At 52.3% G+C, this 23,513-nt stretch overlaps 7 protein-coding genes across 7 annotated transcripts; 5 read left to right on the top strand and 2 right to left on the bottom strand.

The window, feature by feature from the left end:
* The first annotated feature begins 894 nt into the window (after positions 1–894).
* DL89DRAFT_15102 (uncharacterized protein) lies at positions 895–2,201 on the top strand. The gene is made up of 2 exons (XM_040883532.1): positions 895–1,186; positions 1,262–2,201. The coding sequence occupies exons 1-2, from the start codon at positions 1,169–1,171 to the stop codon at positions 2,072–2,074; spliced, it is 831 nt and encodes a 276-aa protein (XP_040747577.1). The 5' UTR covers positions 895–1,168; the 3' UTR covers positions 2,075–2,201.
* Positions 2,202–8,946: 6,745 nt separating this feature from the next.
* Positions 8,947–9,341, top strand: DL89DRAFT_14991 (uncharacterized protein). The gene has a single exon (XM_040883524.1). It carries the CDS (start codon positions 9,016–9,018, stop codon positions 9,307–9,309), a length of 294 nt encoding a protein of 97 aa, XP_040747576.1. The 5' UTR covers positions 8,947–9,015; the 3' UTR covers positions 9,310–9,341.
* Positions 9,342–10,476: 1,135 nt separating this feature from the next.
* Positions 10,477–11,118, bottom strand: DL89DRAFT_264259 (uncharacterized protein). The gene has a single exon (XM_040886177.1). The coding sequence runs from the start codon at positions 11,003–11,005 to the stop codon at positions 10,526–10,528; it is 480 nt and encodes a 159-aa protein (XP_040747575.1). The 5' UTR covers positions 11,006–11,118; the 3' UTR covers positions 10,477–10,525.
* A 924-nt stretch (positions 11,119–12,042) lies between these two features.
* Positions 12,043–12,747, bottom strand: DL89DRAFT_14900 (uncharacterized protein). Its single transcript, XM_040883514.1, has one exon. It carries the CDS (start codon positions 12,627–12,629, stop codon positions 12,216–12,218), a length of 414 nt encoding a protein of 137 aa, XP_040747574.1. The 5' UTR covers positions 12,630–12,747; the 3' UTR covers positions 12,043–12,215.
* Positions 12,748–14,955: 2,208 nt separating this feature from the next.
* On the top strand, positions 14,956–15,885 carry DL89DRAFT_254214 (uncharacterized protein; the record flags this gene model as incomplete). The annotated part of the gene is made up of 1 exon (XM_040885256.1): positions 14,956–15,885. The coding sequence occupies one exon, from the start codon at positions 14,956–14,958 to the stop codon at positions 15,883–15,885; it is 930 nt and encodes a 309-aa protein (XP_040747573.1).
* Positions 15,886–17,625: 1,740 nt separating this feature from the next.
* DL89DRAFT_264257 (uncharacterized protein) lies at positions 17,626–20,029 on the top strand. The gene is given in 11 exon segments (XM_040886176.1): positions 17,626–17,823; positions 17,890–17,924; positions 18,009–18,046; positions 18,122–18,536; positions 18,610–18,787; positions 18,828–18,914; positions 18,949–19,127; positions 19,156–19,284; positions 19,331–19,682; positions 19,702–19,717; positions 19,761–20,029. 11 exon segments carry the CDS (start codon positions 17,724–17,726, stop codon positions 20,008–20,010), a joined length of 1,779 nt encoding a protein of 592 aa, XP_040747572.1. The 5' UTR covers positions 17,626–17,723; the 3' UTR covers positions 20,011–20,029.
* A 1,462-nt stretch (positions 20,030–21,491) lies between these two features.
* DL89DRAFT_264255 (cytochrome P450) lies at positions 21,492–23,479 on the top strand. Its single transcript, XM_040886175.1, has 2 exons — positions 21,492–23,224; positions 23,265–23,479. The coding sequence occupies exons 1-2, from the start codon at positions 21,814–21,816 to the stop codon at positions 23,471–23,473; spliced, it is 1,620 nt and encodes a 539-aa protein (XP_040747571.1). The 5' UTR covers positions 21,492–21,813; the 3' UTR covers positions 23,474–23,479.
* The last annotated feature ends 34 nt before the right edge of the window (positions 23,480–23,513 follow it).

Below are 23,513 nucleotides of genomic sequence, written 5' to 3'. Positions count from 1 at the left end.
CCCACCACTTCCATAAACGTCCTATAGGGTTCCTCTATCGGGCGGCCAGGGAGCTGCTTGCAGCGTGATTATGCGGTGCTTCTCTTTGCAGTGGTGCAAATCCTAGGTGTATGGTGAGTAACAACCATTGACACTTCGCGCCTCAACTGCACCTCGGCAAACAGCTACTGCAGACATCATCAGTGAAGGCCATGACTCGAGATTATCGTCCCGCCAGGACCGGGTCAGAGAAGTGCCGGCATGATGTCAAGGGCGCCGACGGCTTTCAACAGCCCAATAATGCTGGTGCTCTGTCCAGTAGTGTGTCATTTGGATGGGTTGACTCACAGTATTCTGTTTTCCCCACACTAAGCACCGAAGGGATTGTCCTTTGCAAGCTTAGTAATCTGATGCCTGTGTTGCGGAATTGGGTATTTGGTTTACCCATATAACGAATTGCCTGTGGCCGCAGCAAACGTTGACCTACATGACTGCCCACACAATTCCATGGGATAGTGCGGAAGAACGGCCCCTGGCGGCATGGCGAGCCACTGCTGCAGTTCTCAGAGTTAGCTTTTATTTGACAAAAAAAAATTGGACGACGGGCATACGGGCCCATGCATTCCCAGAGGCGGAACATTGATTATTTACCGAAGAGCCACTGCTGGTGGGCGGGACATGTGATGTGTATCCAAATCCTGGGCCGGTACGCTTGGGCCCAGACTTGGGTCGATGGACAGAGCAACATGATTCTCACTCGAGTTTTGTGGCTCGAAATCGAGGCCAACCGAGCGACGCGTGTCAAGCTTGCACAATGGGCAGCGGGCGCTGCGCTGGACAAGCCACACGTCGATGCAGTGGACATGGAACATGTGCCCGCACACTAGAGCGCGAACAACATCGGACGTCTGGAATGGCAAGAGGCAGATTGTGCATTCGGCAGACAGGTACCGCGGGCGATCTAGGATGTTATCTTGATGCGCGCTGCTGTTTGTACCAATCGCATCGATATCGGCCTGTGTCAGTGTAACGGTCTCCAGCAGCAACAGCTCGTTCTCACTGAACACATTGTATGGCTTTACTGGCTGTTCGTTGGGCCGAAGCTGAGTGGTGGTTTGGCGGACCGGCAGCTCTATGTTGCTGCGCGTCCCTGGTCACTGCGTAGAGTCGCGCAAATCGGCCCAGAACTATGAGTGAAACTGCGCAGGTAACAACCAGGCTGAAGAAAACCAAGAGCAACAGCGCGCCGGTATTCATCTGAAAACCCTGTACTGAGCGGTAGGAACCTTTGTTGATGCAACTTCCTGCACTGGACCAGGACCATCGAGAAGGACAAGAGACGAGTTTGTTTAGAAGGATAGGTGGATGCTTTCCAGTGCTACAAGGGATTCGGTGGTGTGCAGGTGAGGATTTCTATGCTGGTGAATGTGGAGCGTGCAGAGAGAAGAAAGAGTGTGCTGGGCCAGCAGCAAGGTACCCTGAGAGGTCCTGTGGTTCTGGCGAAGTGCAAGCAAGCGGGCAACCCGTGCACATGCACTATTTGCTGCAGGCTGGAGACAATCGCCTTGGTGTCATTATTGCTGCGTTGCGACCGGAAATGGCGAGGAAAAGAAAAAGCGTGGGTGCAATCAGTATCGCTTCTTACTGGGCGCTGCAAGTGCGATACACAGACGCTGCATGTTCTTTTATGAGCTCCAGAAGATACGTCAAGACGCTCTCGAAGGAACCACTGGGAACCAGTGTGCTCTATGCGGCAATCTGCTTGTGGACGCTGGTAAATCGCAGAGCTTGCTATCTGGGCAACAGGGTGGCGGAGAGGAAGAAAACCAGGTGTTCCTTTCCCTCTGCGAAGAAACCTGCGTGCATTGTATTTCCGCAGGTTATGCTAAAAACAGGGAGTGCCCATCCGTGTCGCCGTCCTTTGCTTCTTGTCTCTCTTGATTCAACCACACATGCACTATCCAATCCTCTAGTTGTTTCTCTGCATTATTCTGTACAGGCTGCGTCGAGCGCTAACCTTGAAAGCACACGCCAGCCTCTAATAGCCAGCGATCTGAATACACCACCACATCGCCATCTCCAATTGCAGTCGTGAGATATGAACAGTGCCCGCTACATAGCAGCATTACTACTGCTCGCAAGCGCGGCTAATGGGTCGCCTGTTCCGCTGGAAATACAGACAGAAACTACAGGCTTTCCATCTGCCAGCTCAGATACGCCGAGTCCTAGTCCCAGCAGCCTGGCATCCGCAACTCCAAGCGCCAGCGAATCTATCCCCTCAAAGAGCGAAACGAGCCTGTTTTCAGACCAGAGGTCGGACCTCTACGGCACCGGCACTGGGCGAATGTTCAATATATACTACATTTCCTGCGGTGTGCACAGGGCTCGCTGTATTTGCCCTGCTGGTTGGAGGCGGCGTCTATCGGTATCGCATGAGACAGGCAGCTGTTGCACGGGGGCTGATTCCGCTGGGCGAGGACAATGTCCTGCCTGCACGCCGGCGCCCCGCAAATCGGCAAAAGAGAAAGCGCGTTGTGTTGACTGAGGAGCAATTCAACCTGATACCGTGTGAGGTCGCTCATGGGGCAGCCCCTGATGGAGGCGGCTCATTCTCAAGCGATCCTGGCGATAATTCCAAGGCAGCTGTGACTGAAGACAAACAAGCTGTAATCGATATATCTGGCTGGAAGGAGCCGGACACATGCGCGGTTTGCATCGAGGATATTGTGGCTGGTGAGAAGCTCCTGGTGCTTCCCTGCCTGCACTCCTTCCACATTGACTGTGCCCGCCCTTGGCTGCTGAGGAAATCCACCAAAGTGCCCGCTATGCAAAGAAGATGTGAGGATGGGGCTTGGCCTCAAGATCACCGAACCTGCGCATGATGAGGACAGGATCGGCCATGATGGTCGTCGTGGACAAGGGCGCGCCCAGACGAGCAGCCGGGGTGGGGTTGCCACACCAGAGCCAGCCCGGCTTTCCCGATGATCGCGTCGGGTGCATATCCCCGTGGCCACTGTACACCCTTCTGTATCATTCAATGCTCAGTAATCCTGCAATAGGCACACAAACAGGTTCAGTATCCTGCGTGCCTGAGGGGCGCTCTGCCTCATGTATCATGGGTTCCTCAAGTGGAATTCCATGACAGAACTTGCGTATTTTTCTGGAAATCACCCGATAGCGCCAATCGCTGCCAAGGCGGCGAGCGGGATTTGTTTTTGGCGCCTGAAAAAGCAGCAGGTACACTACTCCACCACCTTGCCTCCCCTCATCTTCGCCCACCTCTTTTTGAAGTACTTTCTCTCCTTGTAAGAATGGCATTGACCCGATCGTCTGTGACTTCATCCAGTGTCGGCACCCAGCCGCAGTCAGATAACACACCGTCGGGATCTGTGCTGGGTGAGCTGCTGCTCGTAAACCCCATGCCTGAGCGGCCTAGACATGCCCCTGGCCAGGTGCCACTGGGCCGCCAGAAGAACGAAAAGCCACGCCTGAGCGAGTTCCAATTTGGCTTGTTGTATTTTACCACAGCGAAGCGCCGCGGCTCCACGGCAGAGGCGAGTCCAAAGTCAACTGACAAGATATATTTCTGGAACTCGCCCGACAACCCGAACCGCAAGGACCCTGACAGCTGTGCAGTGTGCATCGACGACATCAAGGTACAGGGATGAACTCACCTGGCTGCCTTGCGGGCACGCATTTCACATGAGCTGCATCAAACAGTGGCTACTTGAGCGGACCGATGAATGCCCTTTGTGCAGACAGTCCGTGCTGTACGGTCTCGGGCTGAACCGGTTTCCCAATAACAAGCTCGAGCAGCGAATGGCCAATAGCCCGCTGTTTACGCCGAGCTTCTATAGACGCAAGAGGCATGCTCTTTACCTACCGTACAGACATCCTTTGATATCTAACTGGACTGTAATCTATGCAATGTAATCCCTATGCATTTATCCCGAAAGCCACTGCTGATGTGCGATTTTGCTGCCCACTTTTGGAGGGCTGTCAATACGACTAAATATAGAAATCCATCTGCAATCCTCAAGTTTTGGCATGAGCGGATTCGTTTAAAGGGCTCCAGCTCTGCCTCTCCTCCCGGTGGCTAAAATAGAATTAGTCCTGTGCCACTGCACCTCATTTTTATGCCATGGATTGCCTTTCCAGGCTATCTGTATAGTCGCGTTAGCAATCGGATGTGGCTACTGCGGTGATACCACTGGCAAAGGAAAGAGCCTGCCACACACCTGCCACACACCTGCGACAAGAGACAGCAGGTTAGGGTTCAGCAGCAATGCGAGGCTAATTGCCGGAGTTGACTGTACCCAGTGCTCTATTTGTGGCAGGGCTTTGCCTTGCTGTGTGCCACTGTTCAATTCGCGGAGCAACTGCCTAAGCTACATTCAATAAACTAGGAAGAGTTGCTGCGCACTCACTTGCTAGCGTATAGATCCAAAACAGAACATTTATATGGTTTTTAGATAGACCCTTGCGCTTTTCGGCGTCCACATTAGGTAAGGAGAATAGCTCATAGCAACAACCAGCCGATACTGCATTAATTGATTTGGTTTATCTACTATATACTAGAGTTATGGCGCTCGTGATGCGAGCTCGGCTAGTCAGTACAGTTTAGACAGTCGATAATATGGCAAGGAGTCTGTCCACGGGGCTTCACGGCCTAAAGGCCGACAGAAACTTAAGCAAAGATATCTTTTGTTACACTCGAAAAATCGAACCCCGAATCAGCATTAATCATAGGCAATTGGGTGCACCGATGGCCAGACACCAATGCATCGATTCGCGGGCAAAGGATGGCACGATAATTCCAAGTACCATTGCCATTCTCCGCTGTACAAGCAAGTCATGTAAGCGGGCCATGGCACAATACAGGCGGGTCTATTCCTCTCGGCTCTTGAGCCGCGATTTCGCAGTAGTTCTAAACTTCAGACTCGTTTTCCAGTCACCCTGTGATTCGGGCGATATTCCTGAACAGGTTTCGCCATTCTACGGCCATTGCTGCCGATATTTCTGGACGCCAGTCCGGCAACGAAGAGGCCGCGAAAGAGGCGTGCAGCATCTGCAGGACGATTCTGCTGCCAGCAGCAGCGAGCCAGCGCTGAAACGCACCCTACTGAGCAGGCCATCAAGACAGGGGATATCCAGGATCACCATTGCACCAACAACCATCCGACACGTTCAAATGACCGGTTCGCCTGTGGTACTCTTATCGACGTGTCAACCCATGCTGACCAGCACCCGAGCTCACATTGCAAGCAAAGTATTTCTAGTAGATATACGGAATTGTACATTGTCGTGCGCTCATTGTGGCCAGCCAGCATATTTATAGAAGCGTCTCCGTGCTCTTTATAGCGATGTGGCTGGTATATCCAAGTGGCACTATATTTATAAACATTACGTTTAGGAATCGTCATTGGCAAGAATTCTGAACAACTACAGGCTGTTGCTGGTGAAACAGTCATGCCATTGCAGTCGTAACTGACGCACAATGGCCGAATCGAAAACAGCGTCTCTAAGCGCCACACATCGGCCCTATGCCCTACACTGGGAACTGAAAGCCACCGTCTTGAGGGTGCAAATTGCCTTCGCCATCAGTACTGGGGCCATCGCAGCAGCAAAGGAAACAATACCCATACAATAAGCAAAGGAGCCGAGACGTCGCAAGCATGCGCCGGCAGTATTCGCATTTGCTGTGAAGCAATATGCAGTCTTCCCTAATCCTCTCATTTTCGCCATGGCCACATGTCAAGCCAGGCCGGCGCAAGCCATGTACGACCCGCCAATGGCGTGCACAAGGAAGGGTGCAGGCTGACTGCGGGCCAGCCGCTTAGTGGCCCTCCAGCCCTTGTTGCCATTGGCCCCACCTACCATGAATGTGATGCAAATAAAGGCGGCCGTTCTTGAATAGAGGTTTCGACAGTTAGCTAGACAAGTCTTGGCGCCGCGACCCAATGGACAGGACAGGGGCTGGTAGTAGGTTCCGTTCTAGTTTTCTGTACCAAGCTGGCGTGCGGGATTCGCACACCTTATAAAGCGTGACTAGCAAAACCTTTTTTCCTTGTACCCAACCTGGGGGCATTTGCAATGCCGAAGGTCGATAACAATTGAGCTGCTTTGTCTCCCCTGCACTCTTCTTCTTAGCCCAAAGCTATACCTCTGTGCCCACACCATCATGTTTATATTTGCATCCCCTATCACCTACCTGCTGGCAGTTGCTGGCGTAGCGAGCGCTTCACCAATACAGAATTTGCGCTTTCGTGACACAGTTGAAACCGCAAACCCGGATTCTGGGAAGTGAACGGACGGCCGACAGGGACCGTAGCCACGGTCACATATCCTGCAAGCGATGATACTGCTAGTGCACCAGATGCGTCAACCAGCTTTGCCACAGTTGAGGGGCCAGACAAAACCGTGTTCTCGACGCCAACGTCGTCAATGGAGATAGCTCGCAGCCGACCACCCCCGGATATGTATGATGCAGATAGATCTACAAGCAACACGAACATGCGCCTGATTTACGGTCTATCTGTATCGCTGATTGTGGTTGTGTTTCTGTTCTGTGTCCTGGTCGTTCGAATGAGACGGCGGATCATTGCCACGTATACCAATCGGCTCCCCGCCCATCCCGCGACAATTCCGTAGCAGGCAAGGAATGGACAGGCCGTCCAAAGGAAGCCAAGGCCAGTTGTACTCAGCGACGCACAGTTTGCCCTCTTGCCGATTGTCAAGGCAACTGAAAAGTCGCAGCCGGGCTCCGAGAGTACAGAATTTGAAACACCAGAGGCCCCTAAGGGACGGACCAGCGAGGAAAAGCCGAGGATAACCGAAGGGGAGGGCAGGGAAGAAGCAGATATGTGCGCTGTATGTCTAGAAACTATGGCAGCTGACGGATCAGCTGGTTGAGCTTCCTTGCCTGCATGTCTATCACATTGAGTGCATTAAGGGCTGGCTACTGAAGAAGTCAGGACAGCTGCCCGCTCTGCAAGCAGTCAGTGCTGGCTGGGCTAGGGCTTGCCCCGTGTATACCCAGCAAATGCCGCAGGCCGGATGCGGACGCAACAAATGGTCAAGAGCATACAGCAGGAGTCGAACCAGGGCAGCAGCATACGCTGGAGGATGTCGCATCTGCAGCTCCTCCTGCGGCACCGGCAGTCCCTCCTGCGGCACGCACACAGCGCTAGCCACTGCAGGCTATGCATTATCCTTGAAGCCATCAAATATTTTGTGCATAGAATTGCATTTCACTTGAAACTTACAGCGCTGCTGCCTGTGCAAGCATGCTGCTGCTGTGTAGCCAAACACCCTGAGTACAGATAGCATATGCGACTTTTAGGATCGGTTAGCTCTGTAGATTTGCAAGGCAGGTCCAGGACGAGCACTGCGCCCAGCGAGAATGTCCATGCAGGTGATTTGCATATTTCCTGACATGTCGCTCTCTACCCACAGTCAAACTAAATGAAACTCAACAGACCACACAGTAGTGATAGTACCTGCTATACCTCAGCACCTAGTCTTTGACCGTTGGCGATAGCTATATATAGATTTTGCACTTTCCATTGAATCCAGCCCTTCTCCATGCTACTTTCCACCATCTCAAATGCCATACTTAACAGACAGTACTCTCCAACACACTATATTCAAGATAGCCGCTTTTTTGAATGACCACGATGGAAACTACTACGGGGTGATGTTAGTTTTGTTGACAGACTACACCGCGATGTCATTGGAAGCCGGCAATGTGGCTGTCAAAGAACCTACGAGCAATGGAGCGACCTGATAGTCTTATGACCATCATACCGACTTCTTTCCAGCCTCTTGCTTTATGTCGCCACTAACTCCACAGGGGACTTTGGACATGCAGTCCATTCACTGGAGATCCTACTGGGCTCGCTTCGTGCCATGGCTGAGTCAAGCAACTATTGGGACTAGTGGCAAACACAGGCGTATATTTGACGCTATAGCCGTGGCAGATTCATCAAATGGGCATGAAACGGCTGGTCCTAGCGGAATAAAGCACAGCATACATGGCACCAAGAAGCAAAAAATGGGGTGCCAGGAATACATTGTCATCCTGGACGACGAGGATGATATTCTGTAATATTTGCCCATGGGAGGCCAGTTGTCCACACTATCGGTTTCTGGTTTTTACATCATCCACTGCCATTTGCAGCCCGGCTTTCTTGTGCTAGTAAATACTATAAACCGCTTTTTTCTGTCAAAAAAGTGAAAGCTCCCATAGCAGTGTTTTTCTTCTACTTGTGCCGTTTTCCATATGGTGGCTGTACCCTGGGGCCACAACCCTCTGTCTAGGCCACATCCATGTTAACAACAAGCCCATGGACACGCCTCTATGTACCCTCGAGCAAAAACTAATAGCGAGAGGCGCTTGATCATTGGTGCTTTCCCACAAATGCAGCACCTGGTGCCTGGCCAGTTCACCCTCAGCTTACCTTCCAGCACAAGAATATGGCAGCCAGGCTCTAAAGAGAGCGGATTGAGTGCCAACAAGAGCTCTGCAGCAGGACTCTGCATCTTCTCTTTTCTTAGTTAGGTCATAGTTGGAGTTGGCCCGTTGCTGGGCTCTCTTTAGAACCTCTGCAGTGGGCATGTAGTACTGGGCTGTCGACCCTTAGGGCTGGTGAGTATTGGGGGCTAGCATGGCCGTATCCCGGCAGTACCCAGTCAACTGTGGCCGGCACGTTCTCTTCTGCGAATCGCGTGGCTGATTTTTGAATACATCGCTACCTATTCTTTCCTGCAGACTAGCCGCTTTCGCCCAGAGTATAGCTGGATGGCCAGCCTGGGCGCTGGGGACGTGATGCCCGTCATGCGCAAGTCTATAATCAATTAGAGACGTCACCATCTATGGCCTCATGCCTTTGTGGACATCACCGGTCTTCAAGCCTGATGTCAGGTCAAGACAGTAAATAGACAAACTGCACTCTTACCTATGGTTTCCTTCGTTCTGTTATTTTTGTCAATAGTAATTTTCTTTTTTCTTTTTATTTTCCATTTTTTTTGAAGCAGATGCAGGCATCAGTGGTTAGAACACGGGTGGCTGCAGTGGTAGTTCATATCTGGGCATATCCAGGGTTGGCTGCAGCTGCACCAGTCGACAGCCCGACGCCATCATCGATGTTGGCCGAATCAACACTGTCGGTTGACGTGAATTCGCCAACAACTAATTACACCTCAGTCAACAGCCGGCTCTACCTTATCGCAGGGATGACAATTGGCATCTTTCTGATTATTGTGTTTATAGGCGGGTTTTACCTGCGCGTCCGTTTGCAGAGAGCCAGGGGGAGCTACCGGTCCACCTGAACAGGAGTCCGAGAATGGACGAGATTTGAGACCCCCCAGGAAGGAACGTGAGGCTAACAAAGGATCAGTTCAGGTCACTGCGTGTACTTCGAAGCAGCGGAGACACCAGAAGGCCATGAGAGCGACATCTGTGCAGTGTGCTTGGCAGAAATTGAGACTGGCAACAAACTCGTTGTTCTTCCATGCGCCCACCAGTACCATTATGAGTGTATCGGGTTGTGGCTCTGCCGCAAATCATCTCTCTGCCCGCTGTGCAAAACTCCTGCGATAGAAGGGACAGAATAGTAGAATCAGGCCGTACGCCTCGAGTAGCAAAACAATCGACACCGTATCACTGGATCCACAGCATAGTGCCGACACATGGCCACACACATTGTGCGGTGGCAATAGAAGACAATGGGCTGTACTTTCCGCTGGACAATCGCCGGTCAAGATATGTGAACATTCGGTCGACAATAAACACCCACTTAGTGGTAGTATCGGATGACCCAAATGCACAGTAGGTGTGAATATGGCAGTGGCAGATTTGTAAATAGGAGATACTCAGCCTGGCCAAGACGCACTGTATTCTTGCCTGGGTGTCTGGTCTGGCAGCTAGCGTATATAATCAAAGAGATGTCGGCGGCAGCTTCCCCACAGAGAAAACAGCATATTCCCCTCAATCGCCGCCAACTACCGTCAGCCATGAAGCTATTTACGATCATTGCACTTTTTTTGCCTAGCATCCATTGCCTATACTGCTGAAGACTCTGCAGGGGCCATAGTCAATGACTACCCGTACAAGAATTGCAGCGGTGTCGACAAGTGGGGCTACTACAAGTGTCAATGCACCTCGTTCGCTGCATGGCGCATAAACGACCGCCTGAAAATCAAGTTTGACAACCAGTACAAAGGAACCAACTGGGGTAACGGCAATTCGTGGGACGAACGCCGCACGCAAGACCGGCGTCACTATCAATAGCACATCCCAAGCCGGGGGCCATTGCGCAGTCTGACACTGGCCACTTTCGGACACGTGGCCTGGGTGGCCAAGGTCTCTGGGTCCAGTGTCACAGTGGAGGAGTATAACTGGGCAAAGAAGGAGGGATACGGAACGCGCACTGTGCCCAAGAGCACATTCAACTACATCCACTTGAAGTGAATGGTACACAATGCGATTAGTGTACAGTGGTTTAGTCAATATTAAGCGAAGCAATACAGGTAAAAATTGGGGTGTTCAGACTTTCGTGTCGGTAGTGCTGGCGTTGCTAAGCCGCGCGCACCTGTTGCAGAATGGGCATTTGTCCGCAGTCCGGAACCACGGCACAATGCAATGATCGTGGAACTGGTGCGTGCATTGTAGCTGAATCACCACGTCGCCCGCCTTGTAGTCGTCAAGGCAGACACCGCACGTGATGGCAGACTCGAATTTCTCGTCGGCGTTGCTGCCTGTGCTGTCCTTGCCAACAGTACGGCGTGGCAGGCTCTCGATGGCCTCTTCCTCTAGCCGGCATGGCTGGTCTTTGGTCAGCAGCTGTTCACGACGCTGCCGCAGTGCCTGGATCTGCCGCTCTAGGTCTGCGCGTTCGCGTATGCGCATGGCTCGCCGCTTCATGCACATGTAGGAGAATGTGGAGCAGACAATGATGACAAACACTGTCATCCCAAAGAATAGCCCAAACATCAGTTTTGACGAAGGTCCGTCGTCGCCAGACATAGTAGCTAGGTTGTAAAAGCGGTGGTGAATGATAGGTACGTTTTGTTTGAAAAGCTGGTATCAGCGAAAGACAAGAGGACAGATGTCCCCTGCATGTCTTTAAGAGAAGCAGCACGGCGGACAACCATGGCCAGGCACTTCAGTGCTATCTACATATCTAAGGCCACTCTTTTCACTCAGGTCCAGTGAAGGCAAATTCACAGACGAGACGCGGGAACGTGGGTGTGATGAGGGGCCAGGATTGATTTTCTGCCGGCCTTCACTCCGACGATAGAATTTCCGACATGGAACGCGCCATGGTGATACAAGTGCTGATCGGGCCGATTATATTAGATTGTATCACGCTTGCCGATTAGCAGGTGGCCTGACCCAAAGCCACGAGCGGGTTTTGTCGCAGGGAATTGGCCGACGAGAGTCCCACTGCCGAGCTCTAGAACAACCCGCGGAACAGCACTGGGCGTTCACACAGTCCATTATCAGGAGGCCAAAACATTACCCACACCCAAAGAGGCCCGCTACAACAATGTAGGACTCCCACAGGTGAGTGAATGGTGCGATAGCTATGGGCAGAAGCGAAATATAATACACCGAGGCATGTTGGGTATGGCCCTCTGAACTAAATGAGGCAGCAAACATGGCGCCGTGATTTTATGCGGGTGTTGACACTTGTCTGTAAAACGCAGCGGGCAGATGTTGTCCTATTTTCCACCGAGCACGCTCCTTCTAGGCAACATGCAAGCAGCAGAGCCATGCATTATGAGGGCATCTGGGTCGTGTGAGTCTGGGGGAGGGCAGCTGAAGGTGGTCTGCGATCTGCTCCGTCCCCAAACCCCGTACTGCCCCCGTCTGCTCGGATATATGTGCGGAACAAATGGGCTGCATTAAGAGAAGAGAGCTGCAACCGCGTGCAGGATGTGCAGGCTTCGACAGGTGCAGATGGATGGGGAGTGCCTGGACTCGTGTGCATGCTCTGGCTCGCACGACCAGGAGGGGGTGTGTGCGAATCAATGGCTGGAGCCGAGCTGTCCCGTTTTTGGGGAGGGTGAGGTGCTAAGACAGCCCAGGCTGGGCTTGATGGTGGGCGCCGTTATCTGTATCTGGAATACATTTCGGTGATTAATTCCCAGTACCATTTATAGGGTGCGGCGCAGAGATACAGCCCCCGTGTGCTTCAGCGACAAAGGGCGCACTACTCAGCATTAGCAGTCATTTAAGCCGCAGGAGAGGGCAGGACGTCACCACGGCACCTCTGGACACGTTGCCTAACAATTGTCAACATAGATTTCGCGATAGCTGGAGGGAAGGGCAAGAAAAACATGGCAGGAGGCGCTGAGGCAAACAATGCATTGCGGAATTTTTGGGGTCGAGTGCTGGCCACACGAATGCGTTCAAAGAGGCAAGGACCAGGACAAAGGGGCCACCATACCAACCATATGCAAACACTACAACAACAACAACCAGGACGCCTGCTGTCCCATTGAATGGAGGGGCACGCCATCTGTGTTCCTTCGCTGCGTGTTGGGGTATGTGGGCAGGGCAGATTGGTAAAAAAACGCCTTGCTGGCCACAGCAGGGACCCCAAAAGCCAGAGTCCGACATCACGTTCCTCATAGCTCAAGCCCATCTATGCGGTGGTGCTCTGGTTCTAAAAATATGGAGAGTTTTGCGGTGATGGCCTACGAAATCAATGCGAAATAGCAAGACTTCTGCCTGTCGAACAACATCAGCGACATCGGCCTTGGCACAGACGGCCATATCCGCCAAGTGCAAATCGCTTGAGCACACTGAGGCACCTGGGTCGATCGCCAGCGTAACATGCACATCCTACGCAGCACCCAGGTACGACAATACGCCAGTGGATGACACAATGGCCCAAAGCCAAAAAAAGGTGCAAAGGCGAAAACTGCCCTTGCTTTCCCGCGTTGATATCGCCGGCATGGGTGCGCACTCCCGGGCAAATACCTCCCTCTACACTTTTTTTAGCGAGATATCCGCTATACATGAGGCTTTCCCTGATGTCTTGGAATAAAGAGGGAAATCCGAGGGGTTTGCGCTGTTCTTTCTGCCAGTGTTTGGGGTTTCTGTATATAAACAGGGCCACCTAGCATCCCACTCCGCCTCGTCGTTTTTCTACAGGATCCTTGCACAGCTGAGCGCTTCACTCTCTTCGTACCCCTGCCTCATCACATATCCTGCACGAGCCCATAGAAGATTAGCTCCCTTACAAAGGTACGTGTTTGCGTCATTGGGTATTCCACATTCCACACAACAAGCACCATTCGCTATTTGTGCCTGCTGCTGGCTGGGCGCCGCACAGCCCACCGGTTGTCTGTTGGTGCTGCTTGTCTTGTTTTTGCCCATCCGCTCTCGCCTGTCGTATATTGCTCCCACTATATTAGCTCGGAGTCGAGAGAACAAAGGCTGCGTATTACAAACATTGGCTGAAAATACACGAGACGGGGGAGGTACGCAGAGGGACAGGTGCACATCCCCTGTCTGCTACTGACTTTTTCTGTTGCTGGTCTGACTGCTGCTCCCAGGTTCCTGCATGCACGGCCTGTCTCGAGTTTTCTCTTAAATAGATATCGCATTCTCGCCATTCTCCACCTCTACAGCTCTCCCCACCTCGCCAAATACGTCTCTAAAAAAGTGTTCCTGCTGAGCGCTGTCTCTGCTTTCCGCCTTCTTTCCTTTATTTGTGTCTAACAGCTATCTTCAGAACTCCCGTTTTAGGTTCGCTCTTCCCATCCCACTCGTCCTCTTCGTACATTTCCTTGTATCTCGGCGTAAAAGTCCAGCAGCCGTGTTTATAGATAGCTGATCGTCCACCTCGCTCAACATTTTTTATTTTGGTTAATCCGTGGTGCTGGCTTAGCGCACACTATTTTTTACAGCCCATTCCCTTGGTCAATATTGGCACACTGGGCAATCTCGCACTGCAATCGACTACACGTGCGTACATACCGACAAACACTTTGCAGTATTCACTTCTCGCAGCGCTTTTCCTCCGTCTTTTTCTTTAATTCCCTCTCACTGTTTGCCCTGTCAGGACTGCTCTATATACCCGCTCAGAATGGACGTCGCTTGCAGTGATTTCCGGTCCTCTTGGTGACAGCACATTAACCGCCCCCAGCCAAAGCAACGCTGAGTCAAAGGGGATCCTATCGCCGCTGTCGTCTTCTAGCATCACCATTGCAACACTCAACGGACCGCGCCTCAGTACAGAGATCTGCAATGGCAAGGGCCACGACAGCTTTATAGATTTCGACCGCGACGCTCTTGGGATTACCCCAATGACCACAGCATCGACGGAAACCGCGAACCACTCGCGCACTAGATCTTGCCAAACCATCGCTGGAGCTGCCAAAAATCAATATGCGGTCGGTCAGTGCCGATTACAGCCAGGTCTATGGCACACATATGGGCTCGGCACAGCCAACTTCAGAATCCATGACACACGAGGACGACATCGAAGAGTGCGATGCTACTGCTGCTCGGGAATTGGCACTCACTGCTCCGTCCAACTACACACCCACCCAAGGATACTGTTGCTGCCAAGCCGTCAAAGCTTGCGCGCAGCTCAACACCAGTGCGGCAAAAGCCCAGGACACAGGCTAAGTCCAAATCTCCTTGATGTCCCGCGGGCTGAGCACATCGAGACCGGAGGTATCCTGAGTCGGGAGGCCTTGATGCGTGGCAAGGGCGAGGATAGAATCTACGGTGCTCTCGGCGTCGGCCCCACGCGGTTCCAGTCGCTGCCCCGGTCATTCTCGTCCCGCATCGGCCTGGGCAGTACGCTAGGCATCGCGCAACCGCCCCGGCGACCTGCGGTATACTATTCGTCCGCACCCACACTACTCGGAGATCGTCGAGGTCATCGACAGTGAGGAGCATGTCCCCATCTACCGCAAGATCTCGCGCTCGATCGAAGTCATGGCGCGAGACCTTCCATGAGGTTGTGGCAGACGAGAGCGATTATGCGATGCCTGGCAGCGGCAACCTGTTTGACAGCGACTATGAGCTTGGTGCAGCATTCAACGGCTCGCCAGGCAAACTTTGCCACTACATTTGAGACAGCGTATGGAAGCATGCGCGGCAGCCCTGGCTTCGACAGTGGCTTTTCCTCTGCAGTCAATGTCGCTGCGGGACGTTCTAGTCAGACAATGCCCGGAGCCGCGGCGTCCTGCGTGACATTCCAGTCGGTAGTATCATCGGCAGCTGACCAGCAGCACAATGCAGGTGGCGAAACTGTTCTTGCGACGCTTCATGCCAACACTGGGTTCCTGAGCACCGCCTCGATACTCAACGCTGCCGCGGTCCAGATGTCGCGTACAGGTACCAGCTTTGGCGCTAGCCGGCTTGGTGGCGGGTCATTTGACAAGGGATTGCTGTGGGAGGCTCTGGCTCCCTACCCGAATCAGTTCCCACTGCACATCAAGGACTCGCGCACAATCATCGACACTGTCTCGCTCATATCGATGGTTCTTGACCGCCACCACTTTTGCTATCGTTTCCAAATGGGCCCAAACAAGATGCGGTGGGTCGCCAAGCGTGTCAGGAAGCACCAGCTGGCTCTTTTGTGCTATGTCCGCAACACCATCATCGCCGAGATCTTTGTCGACTATGAGAAGGGATATTCGCCCTACGGCTCGGCGTTAGGTCCTGGCGGAATTGGGCTGTCCAGCAATGCAGCCAGCGGTGAGTCTACGCCCAATGGACCAGGCACCGATAGCACTGCTGTGGATGTCGACGACGGGATGTATCCAGTCATCACCATCCTGCCTACTGCATTCAGCCAGCTGGGTTTGTTCGATGCTGATGTGGTCGAATCCTTTATCATTTTTTCGGGCATGCAGATGCTAGAGTGCCTGCACCTCTAAAGCATGTGGCTCTACACGCACCAGTGCCATTGTCAAATATATATTTTCTCTTTATTCGTTTTTGGCATTCATTCCACGTACTTGGCTATAATAAAAGACCAGCACCAACCAGAAAGACGCCCAGCACTCTACTCTTGCTTGTTCAATGGTCTAATTTTTTTTGCTCATTGCTGTTGTAGCGGTCAGACAACAAATCCATCGCTCTGCCTCTACATTAATTTGAATGGAAATTGCTGGCCTTTATTGTTTGTCTGTTGAAATAAGACAGTGCCAGTTTTGGAGCAGACACTGAGTTACAAACGATCTGGGTGTGGGTTTGCAAGGGTGGACTCACTTTTGGATCCCGCCTTCGCAGTTCACTACCTGATGTCGATCGACAGGGTAGTTCAAGAACGAGCCAACTATGAAGCCAAGCCTTTAAGACTGCACAAAGCCCGTATGCTGCTGTGCAGGGGTAGTATGCTGCGGGTGCCATGAGTAAAAAAGGGCAGACCAATATGGAGCTGGATTTATGTATGCGGTGTGTGATAGGCGGCGGAGGCGTCGCTGTGCCACAAATGCCACTTTTTGCTAGTTGCAGCTGTTGTATCAATTCACACTTGCCACTATTGCTACAGGGAGCCTTCATGCGGGGTTCATGCTTGGCCGCGAGGGTGATCGAGGCATGCTGGACCTACCGCAAGCCGGCATGTGTAGTTCACCATTGCAACAATAGCAACCGATGATAAACGAGAAATCTACCGTGAATAATGGCTATAGCATGTTCGGGTAATGCTAGATGGATTCAAATCATCGATGAGTATGCGGATACGCTCCATTTCCATGCGGATACGGCGTGGTGCCGATGACCGCGGTCTGAGCGGTGCCGCTTCGTACATGAAGCGCTAATCAAAAGCGAAGCTTATATAAAGAAAACAGGTACTGCGTATTCCTCTTTATTCTTGTTTGCACTTTCTGCAAAGGATGCAGCAGCCAGATCCCAAAAAATATGAAGCTGTAGTCATCATTGTTCACAAAGAATAAGCTGCGCATCATTTAATTCCCTTGATAATCCCCATCCTTCGCACCCTAACCGCAAAGCATACCTTGTCTTTTTCCCTCAGTGCATCTCTCTGGGTGCTAGAAATATATCGCCCACATCCGGTCCTGAATAGTTAATGGCAGTGCGCGAGGAATTCAGGCTATGCGCGTATGCTTTGTTTCGAATACAAAAAGGATTGCTACGCAATAGCGAAATTCTGAACACTGAATCACAAATCACACATCCCTTTTTAGATGCTGAATGGTTCACCTTTTATTATCGCCATGCTCTTTGGCCCGCACCTTTCTTTGCACATCCTAGTGCTTCAAGTCGGATTGCGACGGCTGGCTTTGTCGTCCAGCGCTTATTCATACACTTATTTCCGGCTGCAATTGTATAATACGATTATAAAAATACGCTGTGGCGCCAGACGTGTGCGCGTGCTTTTCAAAAGAAACCATCTTGGCGGAGCAGCTGACATTGCCGAGACCGCGCTTATTCTTTTCCTGAGACTTTTGCATTGAACTCCACGCATTATTCTGTGCTCTGTCCTCACATTTCGCACTTTGCACATCCCTTTTTGGCGGCGATACTGCGAATACAGAACAATACCAGTTTGTATCACGGCACGAGCAATTCACCTCGCCCTCACACCGCTGCTTTTCATAAATTACAGCCACATCCGCCTACCTGTGCAGGTCACTTTACCACATTTTCATAAACTATCATATCTGCATACCATTCACTCGCATACATTTCTCACAAGTTTACTACCATCTGCATTATCTACACTTTGCATTTATAACTCACTCCAACAATGTTCTCTACTATTGACCGTCCTGTCCGCAAAGCCCGTGGTGCCCGCAGCCGCCAGAGTTCTACCACCACTTCTCTAGAGTTATCAAGACGAAGTGCAAGTGGCTTGAGGAAGAGAACCACAAATTCTTTCTTGCATTGACAGAGCTTGTGCGCGTTGACCACAGTGGTCTCCACCTCTATTTCAACTACTTGTCAGAGAGTGATTTGGAATACCTTAAGAAGGAGGAAAACAGGGGGACTGACTACCATTTGATTCGGGAGGGGCTTGTCAAGCGCAAAAAAGATACTGACAACAAGAAGGAGCCGTATAACCCTGGACTCGTGTTTGACCTTTTGCTCCAGTTCAAGAAGCAGTTTAGCAAGCACCTGCTCCAGGAAATCCATGAGAAGATGAAGAATTCGCGGCAGCGCTACTGCAACAAATTCCTCAACATGTTCGAGAGAGGCTGAGCTGCATTCACCCAAGGACACGCCGAAGAAGGAAAAGGAGGATGACAACGATGGCAAGAGGGCCAAGACCCCTGGCGATGCCCCGACCCGTGCTCTTCTACGCTACCTGCTTAGCAAGAAGCAGTCACCTCATACCGAACTTCCGCGTACGCGTGGAGCCAACGAGCTTGACCGCTGGATTTGGTCCATGGATACCTTGCACTCGGCAAGTTTCTACGACTTCATGGTCAAGTGTGCCGAGCAGGCCGTTGTCTACACCATTGTTCCACTGGTGAAACACGAACGCTCCCCTGCTGAGAACGGTCTGCTGGAGCTTGTCTCCGAAGAGGTTTACCAGTCGGTTACCCCGGAAACACTGACTGTACGTCCCAATAAGAGGGACAGCTCCAAGCGCACTCGCGAGGCTTCCTCATATCCAGACGAGGCAGATTCAGGCAAAGAAGATCAAGAGCAGCAAAGGAAGCGCGTCCTCAGCCGCTTCGAAGCGGTCAACGCGAGAGAATTTGTCGCGTGCTGGACTCCGTTACAAGCATATGGCTACTGTTGGTGGTGTACTGTCTAGCTCGAATACCTTGATCGACATCAAGTACCACCTTTATCGTCTGCGGACATGTCCTTGGGCGAATCATGTGCTTGAACGTTGCCTTCAAAGGTGATGCAGGCAGCGTGTTTGACGAGCTTGTCGTTGTTCGCCACTTCACGGCCTCGTTCCAGGAGGATATCATCGAGCGTGCGGCCCGTACTTCTCCTGAGCGCCTACAAGTGCGACATAGGCATGTCAGACCTCATCCTCAACTATACGTCCGATGCCTGCACCCCTGGTGTGCTGAACGATACCGCCATCTGGCTCAGCGTACTCAAGCGTGAAGACGACCGGTTTGTCTTAGCTCTCTTTGTCTGCAAGGAGTGCCCTGAGAACTGGAAGGTGTTCCGCAACAGCGATGCCGACTACGTTGCCAGTCAGCTGCCAAGCACTACAGGCCTGCGTCCAATATACTGGGCTTGATTTCTGGCCGTGGCCTGCAACCCAGGTGATTCTCGAACATGGAGAGACTGCTGAGCAGCGCGAGGGAATCACAAGGAGGATGCCGCAGGATGGCTCGGTTGTTGTCTGCGAGCACTCTATTCGACACGCTCGCTGAACCATGCTTTGAGCCGCGCATCCAGTCGGGTATTCTTCACAACATGACCAAGTCTGCCGCCGACCACAGGCATATCTTGACATCCCCTTCCTTTGAGCAGCTTGATGGGTCTGTTCCAAGCATTGCTACCGTTGCAACGAGCCAGAACATCCAGACCACGGCTCCTGTCAGCGATATGTCGTCCATCCTGGCTACTAGTATCTATCCCGCCGCGTCTATCGCACTCCCAAGCGACCCTGCGTATGCAGTGGGGGCAGTAGCAGTGGATTCCAGCTACGTGCCAACAGCAAGTTCTGACCACATTGCAGCTAGCATGATGGCTGAGGATACGCTCCCTGCAGTCTCCAGCATGTATGCAGATCGCTGTGGCAAATGCGCTGTCAGGTGCCTTTGCTGATCAGTTTGCAACCCAGACGCTGAACGCAGTGGACACCTTTGGCCAGCATTCCTCTTTCTCCTCCGCTCGACTTTGCGAACCAGCACCAGTTGCCCAGCATGCTTTCGCCTCTGCAAAATGCCATCAGCACGCCGATGTTTGATGGGCTGGCGGATATCCCTGCTCATGACCATGCGAGCCAGTATACTGGCGACATGCTCAGCATGTTTCACTACCTGGAGCCCAACCATCAGTTCAAGCCAGAATTACAGGACCTGCAGTTCTCGCAGCAGCAGATCTCCCCGCCTCGTGATTAGTAAGCCCCACATATAGCTCTTTTTGATCGCGTAGTCGCTATATCCGTTGCTCTTGTGTATCTAGTCTCTCACCATTGTACTAGTCTCCACGAGTTAAGGATGTAATTGGTACTCATTTTGGTAGTTAATGTGTTCGCTTTCATGCCTGCGCTTTTCCAGAAGCGTGTCTCTGGTGTGTGCGATGAGTGCAGGACATGACGAGATCGACATTAGAATGGCGGAACACTTCATGCGGTGCTGATACAGTGCATAAATTAAAAAAGACTTGCACCCAATTGAAGCTATGCGCTAGTGAGGGATATTCAAGGACGGTGATGATAGGTAGGCTTTCCTGCCGATCTACCCAGAGGACGCCTCTGTGGAATGCAGTCGCGCCGGTAATGCCCCAGCATGTGGCCAGCGTACCGATACCAGAGTTGCCAAAAGAGCTGGCACGGCTTGACTCCGTTTTGTTATGGTGGTTGATACTGTCAGCGACGCCTGTTGGCAGATGGCTGATGTACCCCACCACAAAGGGGAGGGCACAAAGACTAGGAGTAGTGCCACCGCGTAGGGCAGCTGGCGACACCTTTGTTCTCCACAGCTCGCCTCATTTTGAGACCAAGAAACTGTCAGGACAGGCGTCGTTCTGGCGGTGTTTCTGAGCTAGAGTGCGACAAATGATTGTCTGATTGGATGTGTTGGGTACATGCATGGCCAATTCCTTTTTCCAAGGCGGATGCGGCCAGTGTCGGATGATGTGCTGCGCTTGCACCAGGCATGCCAATATTGTCGACGTGCATTGTGAACATCCTCTTTGTTGGCGTTTTCCGCCATTCTTTTTGCCTGCGACCAGCAAGACGGCGTGACCGACAGTGCGGCCTCGGACATGGGAGGATGTGCTTGGATATTGGTAAGAGTGGTCCTGCAGCAAACTTGTTTGGGGAGAGCAGGCAAATCGCAGGGTGGCCGGAAATGGAAAAAAGGTCGCACTTTTTCTTCTGAGAACAAAAAGATGCCCAGGAGTACTGGTGCGATCTACATCATGTCCACGTACTTGTCCGAAATAGGAACAGGGACGACTGTCGCCCCTATATGGCGACCAGACAAACGCACCAAAGGCAAGTTCTGGCTATATATTGGGCGTCTCGGCTGATTCCTCTGCTCTGGCCAGCAATTTCCCCATCGCCAGCACCTTTTTATCCATTTGGCATATCCTTCTCCAGTTTATTGATATATGCTTGTGTAGGACGGCACCACCCAGAGGCTTGTGTATTTTCCTTTATAGCAAACAAACGGTAAGGATGCTTGCATGGCCCCGTCGCCACTTGTATGAACGGGGCTTCCCACTTTTGCAATATATTGCAATTTTATTGGCACCAGATAACAAGCAGGTCGCGTTTTGGTACAGCCACACACAACAATGGATGGCAGAGGGGGCCGTTCTTCTTATCGTCGTTTGTTGATATACGTGGGCTGGGGACTAGAGAAAGCCACAGGATGTTTGGAAAACAGTGGAGGGAGGAGGGAAGCAGCCAGCATCGGCAGCAGCCAGAGTTTTTCGGTAGCCCTGGAAATAATGGATATTAATTCGACGTACGCTTGAAAGGAAATCGATGTGCATACATCCTGAAAATAGCACACCGCAATTTCTCTACCTCTCCCCTTTCCTTCCTTGCATTTCCTCCCATTTTTCACGCTCTCCGAATCCGCTCTAATCCACTTTCTACGGGCCATTTACCCACATACGGTTAAAGACGCCTCTAACGCCAGCACATATTCCTCAGATATTAATTCGTACCATCTTTAATTAGCATTTTTGTCATGACAAGCTACAGATACTGGACCCTTGCAATGGCACTCGTCCGACGCGATATCCGGGAACTCGGTAAGAGCGTCATGCAGGCGATCTCGGTCTATCTGGTCGTATTCATTCTATTCCGTGTCGCCCGCCGTGCGCTGTTCTCGCCGCTGCGCAAGCTGCCCGGCCCCTGGTACACGAATATCACCGGGGTAGTGCGCAAGTACTATGCGTGGAAGCACAAGGAGCACATCTATTACATGAAGATGTTTGACGAGTATGGGCCGCTGGTACGCACAGGGCCAGATCGCGTCGGTGTGGGTGAGGTAGGCGCGTTCAAGAAGATGATGGCATCACATTCACTCCCAAAGACATCCATGTACTCTGACTTTGCAGTGGTCGGCGAAAACATCTTTACCACGCGCAGCCCTGAGCTAAATAGGGCCAGGAGGCGGCAACTCGGCCCGTCGTTCACTGCTACAGCTGTACGCGACATGGAGGTGTTTGTGATGGAGGATGGCGTTCGTCGCCTATGCGCGCTGCTCGATGCGCAGATCGACGCAGCGCATAAATCCCAGAGCCAGGCAACCATCATCAATGTGTACTTTTCGCTAGTGATGATGTCAACTGACATCATCAGTTCTCTCGGATTTGGCAAACGGTTCGGCGCCATTGATCTCTTGCGGACTATGGTCCTGGGCGACTCTAGTGTGGCAGCCAATGCCGGCGACAAGGCCGCTGGCGAGATTCTGCTGCCTGCCGACAAGATAATGCAGTACACTACACAAACGATGGAGCTGATGGTCAAGGTGGCCGAGATGCCCGCCCTCAACCGCATCCCACCTCATATGATGACAGCAGAGCTGCGTAACCTGCACAAGTCACGCGACCTATTCATGGACTTTGCCGAGGCAACCGTGGCCAAGCGCCGTGAAGAGCTTGCTAATAGCGACGCAGGGTCTAACCGCAGCGACATCCTCACACAGTACATCAAGGCCAAGGATCCGTTCACCGGAGAAATGCTGACCGACAAAGAGATCGGTTCCGAGGCCACAGTGCTAATTGCTGCCGGTACCGACACGACAACCAACACACTTACCCACTGCATACGCCTGCTGCTAAAGTACCCAGAGACATATAAGCGTCTGGCGGACGACATCCGCCACCAGTTCAAGAGCCCCGCCGAGGTGTCCTACGAAAAGGCTCGGCAATCGCTGCCTTACCTGCAAGCTGTGATTTACGAGACGATGCGGATGCGGGCAGCAACGAATGGCGTGTGGCCGCGCGACGCACCCCCTGAGGGAATCACTATCCATGGCTACTATATCCCGCATGGTGTGACCCTATGTGGCTCAATTGGCGGTGTGCACATGAACTGCGAGACCTGGGATGAGCCAACAAAGTTCAACCCTGAGCGGTTCATGGGGCCAGAGGGTGAGGACACGCAAGAGGATGGTCGTTGCATTCTCGACAGGCGCCCGCATCTGCCCTGGCAGGCATCTTGCTATGATGAGCATGACGCTAACGCTGGCCCATCTGCTGCTGCGGTACGATTTTGCGGCCCTGTCGCAGCCAGACATGCATGTCAACTTCTACGACGAGGTCGACGACCAGTGCCGCATCACCACCGGGCACTCGCACCCTGAGCGCGACTGCAATGTCATTATCGCCAAGAGGCTCTAATATTTTCAATCAATACTTTTTGCATTGCGTGTCCTCAGCA

Source organism: Linderina pennispora (assembly GCF_002104995.1).
Source record: "Linderina pennispora strain ATCC 12442 chromosome Unknown DL89scaffold_1, whole genome shotgun sequence".
Classification (NCBI taxonomy): Eukaryota; Fungi; Kickxellomycota; class Kickxellomycetes; order Kickxellales; family Kickxellaceae; genus Linderina; species Linderina pennispora.
The sequence above is the reverse complement of the archived record's forward strand: the minus strand, read 5'-3'. Positions and strand labels throughout refer to the sequence as shown.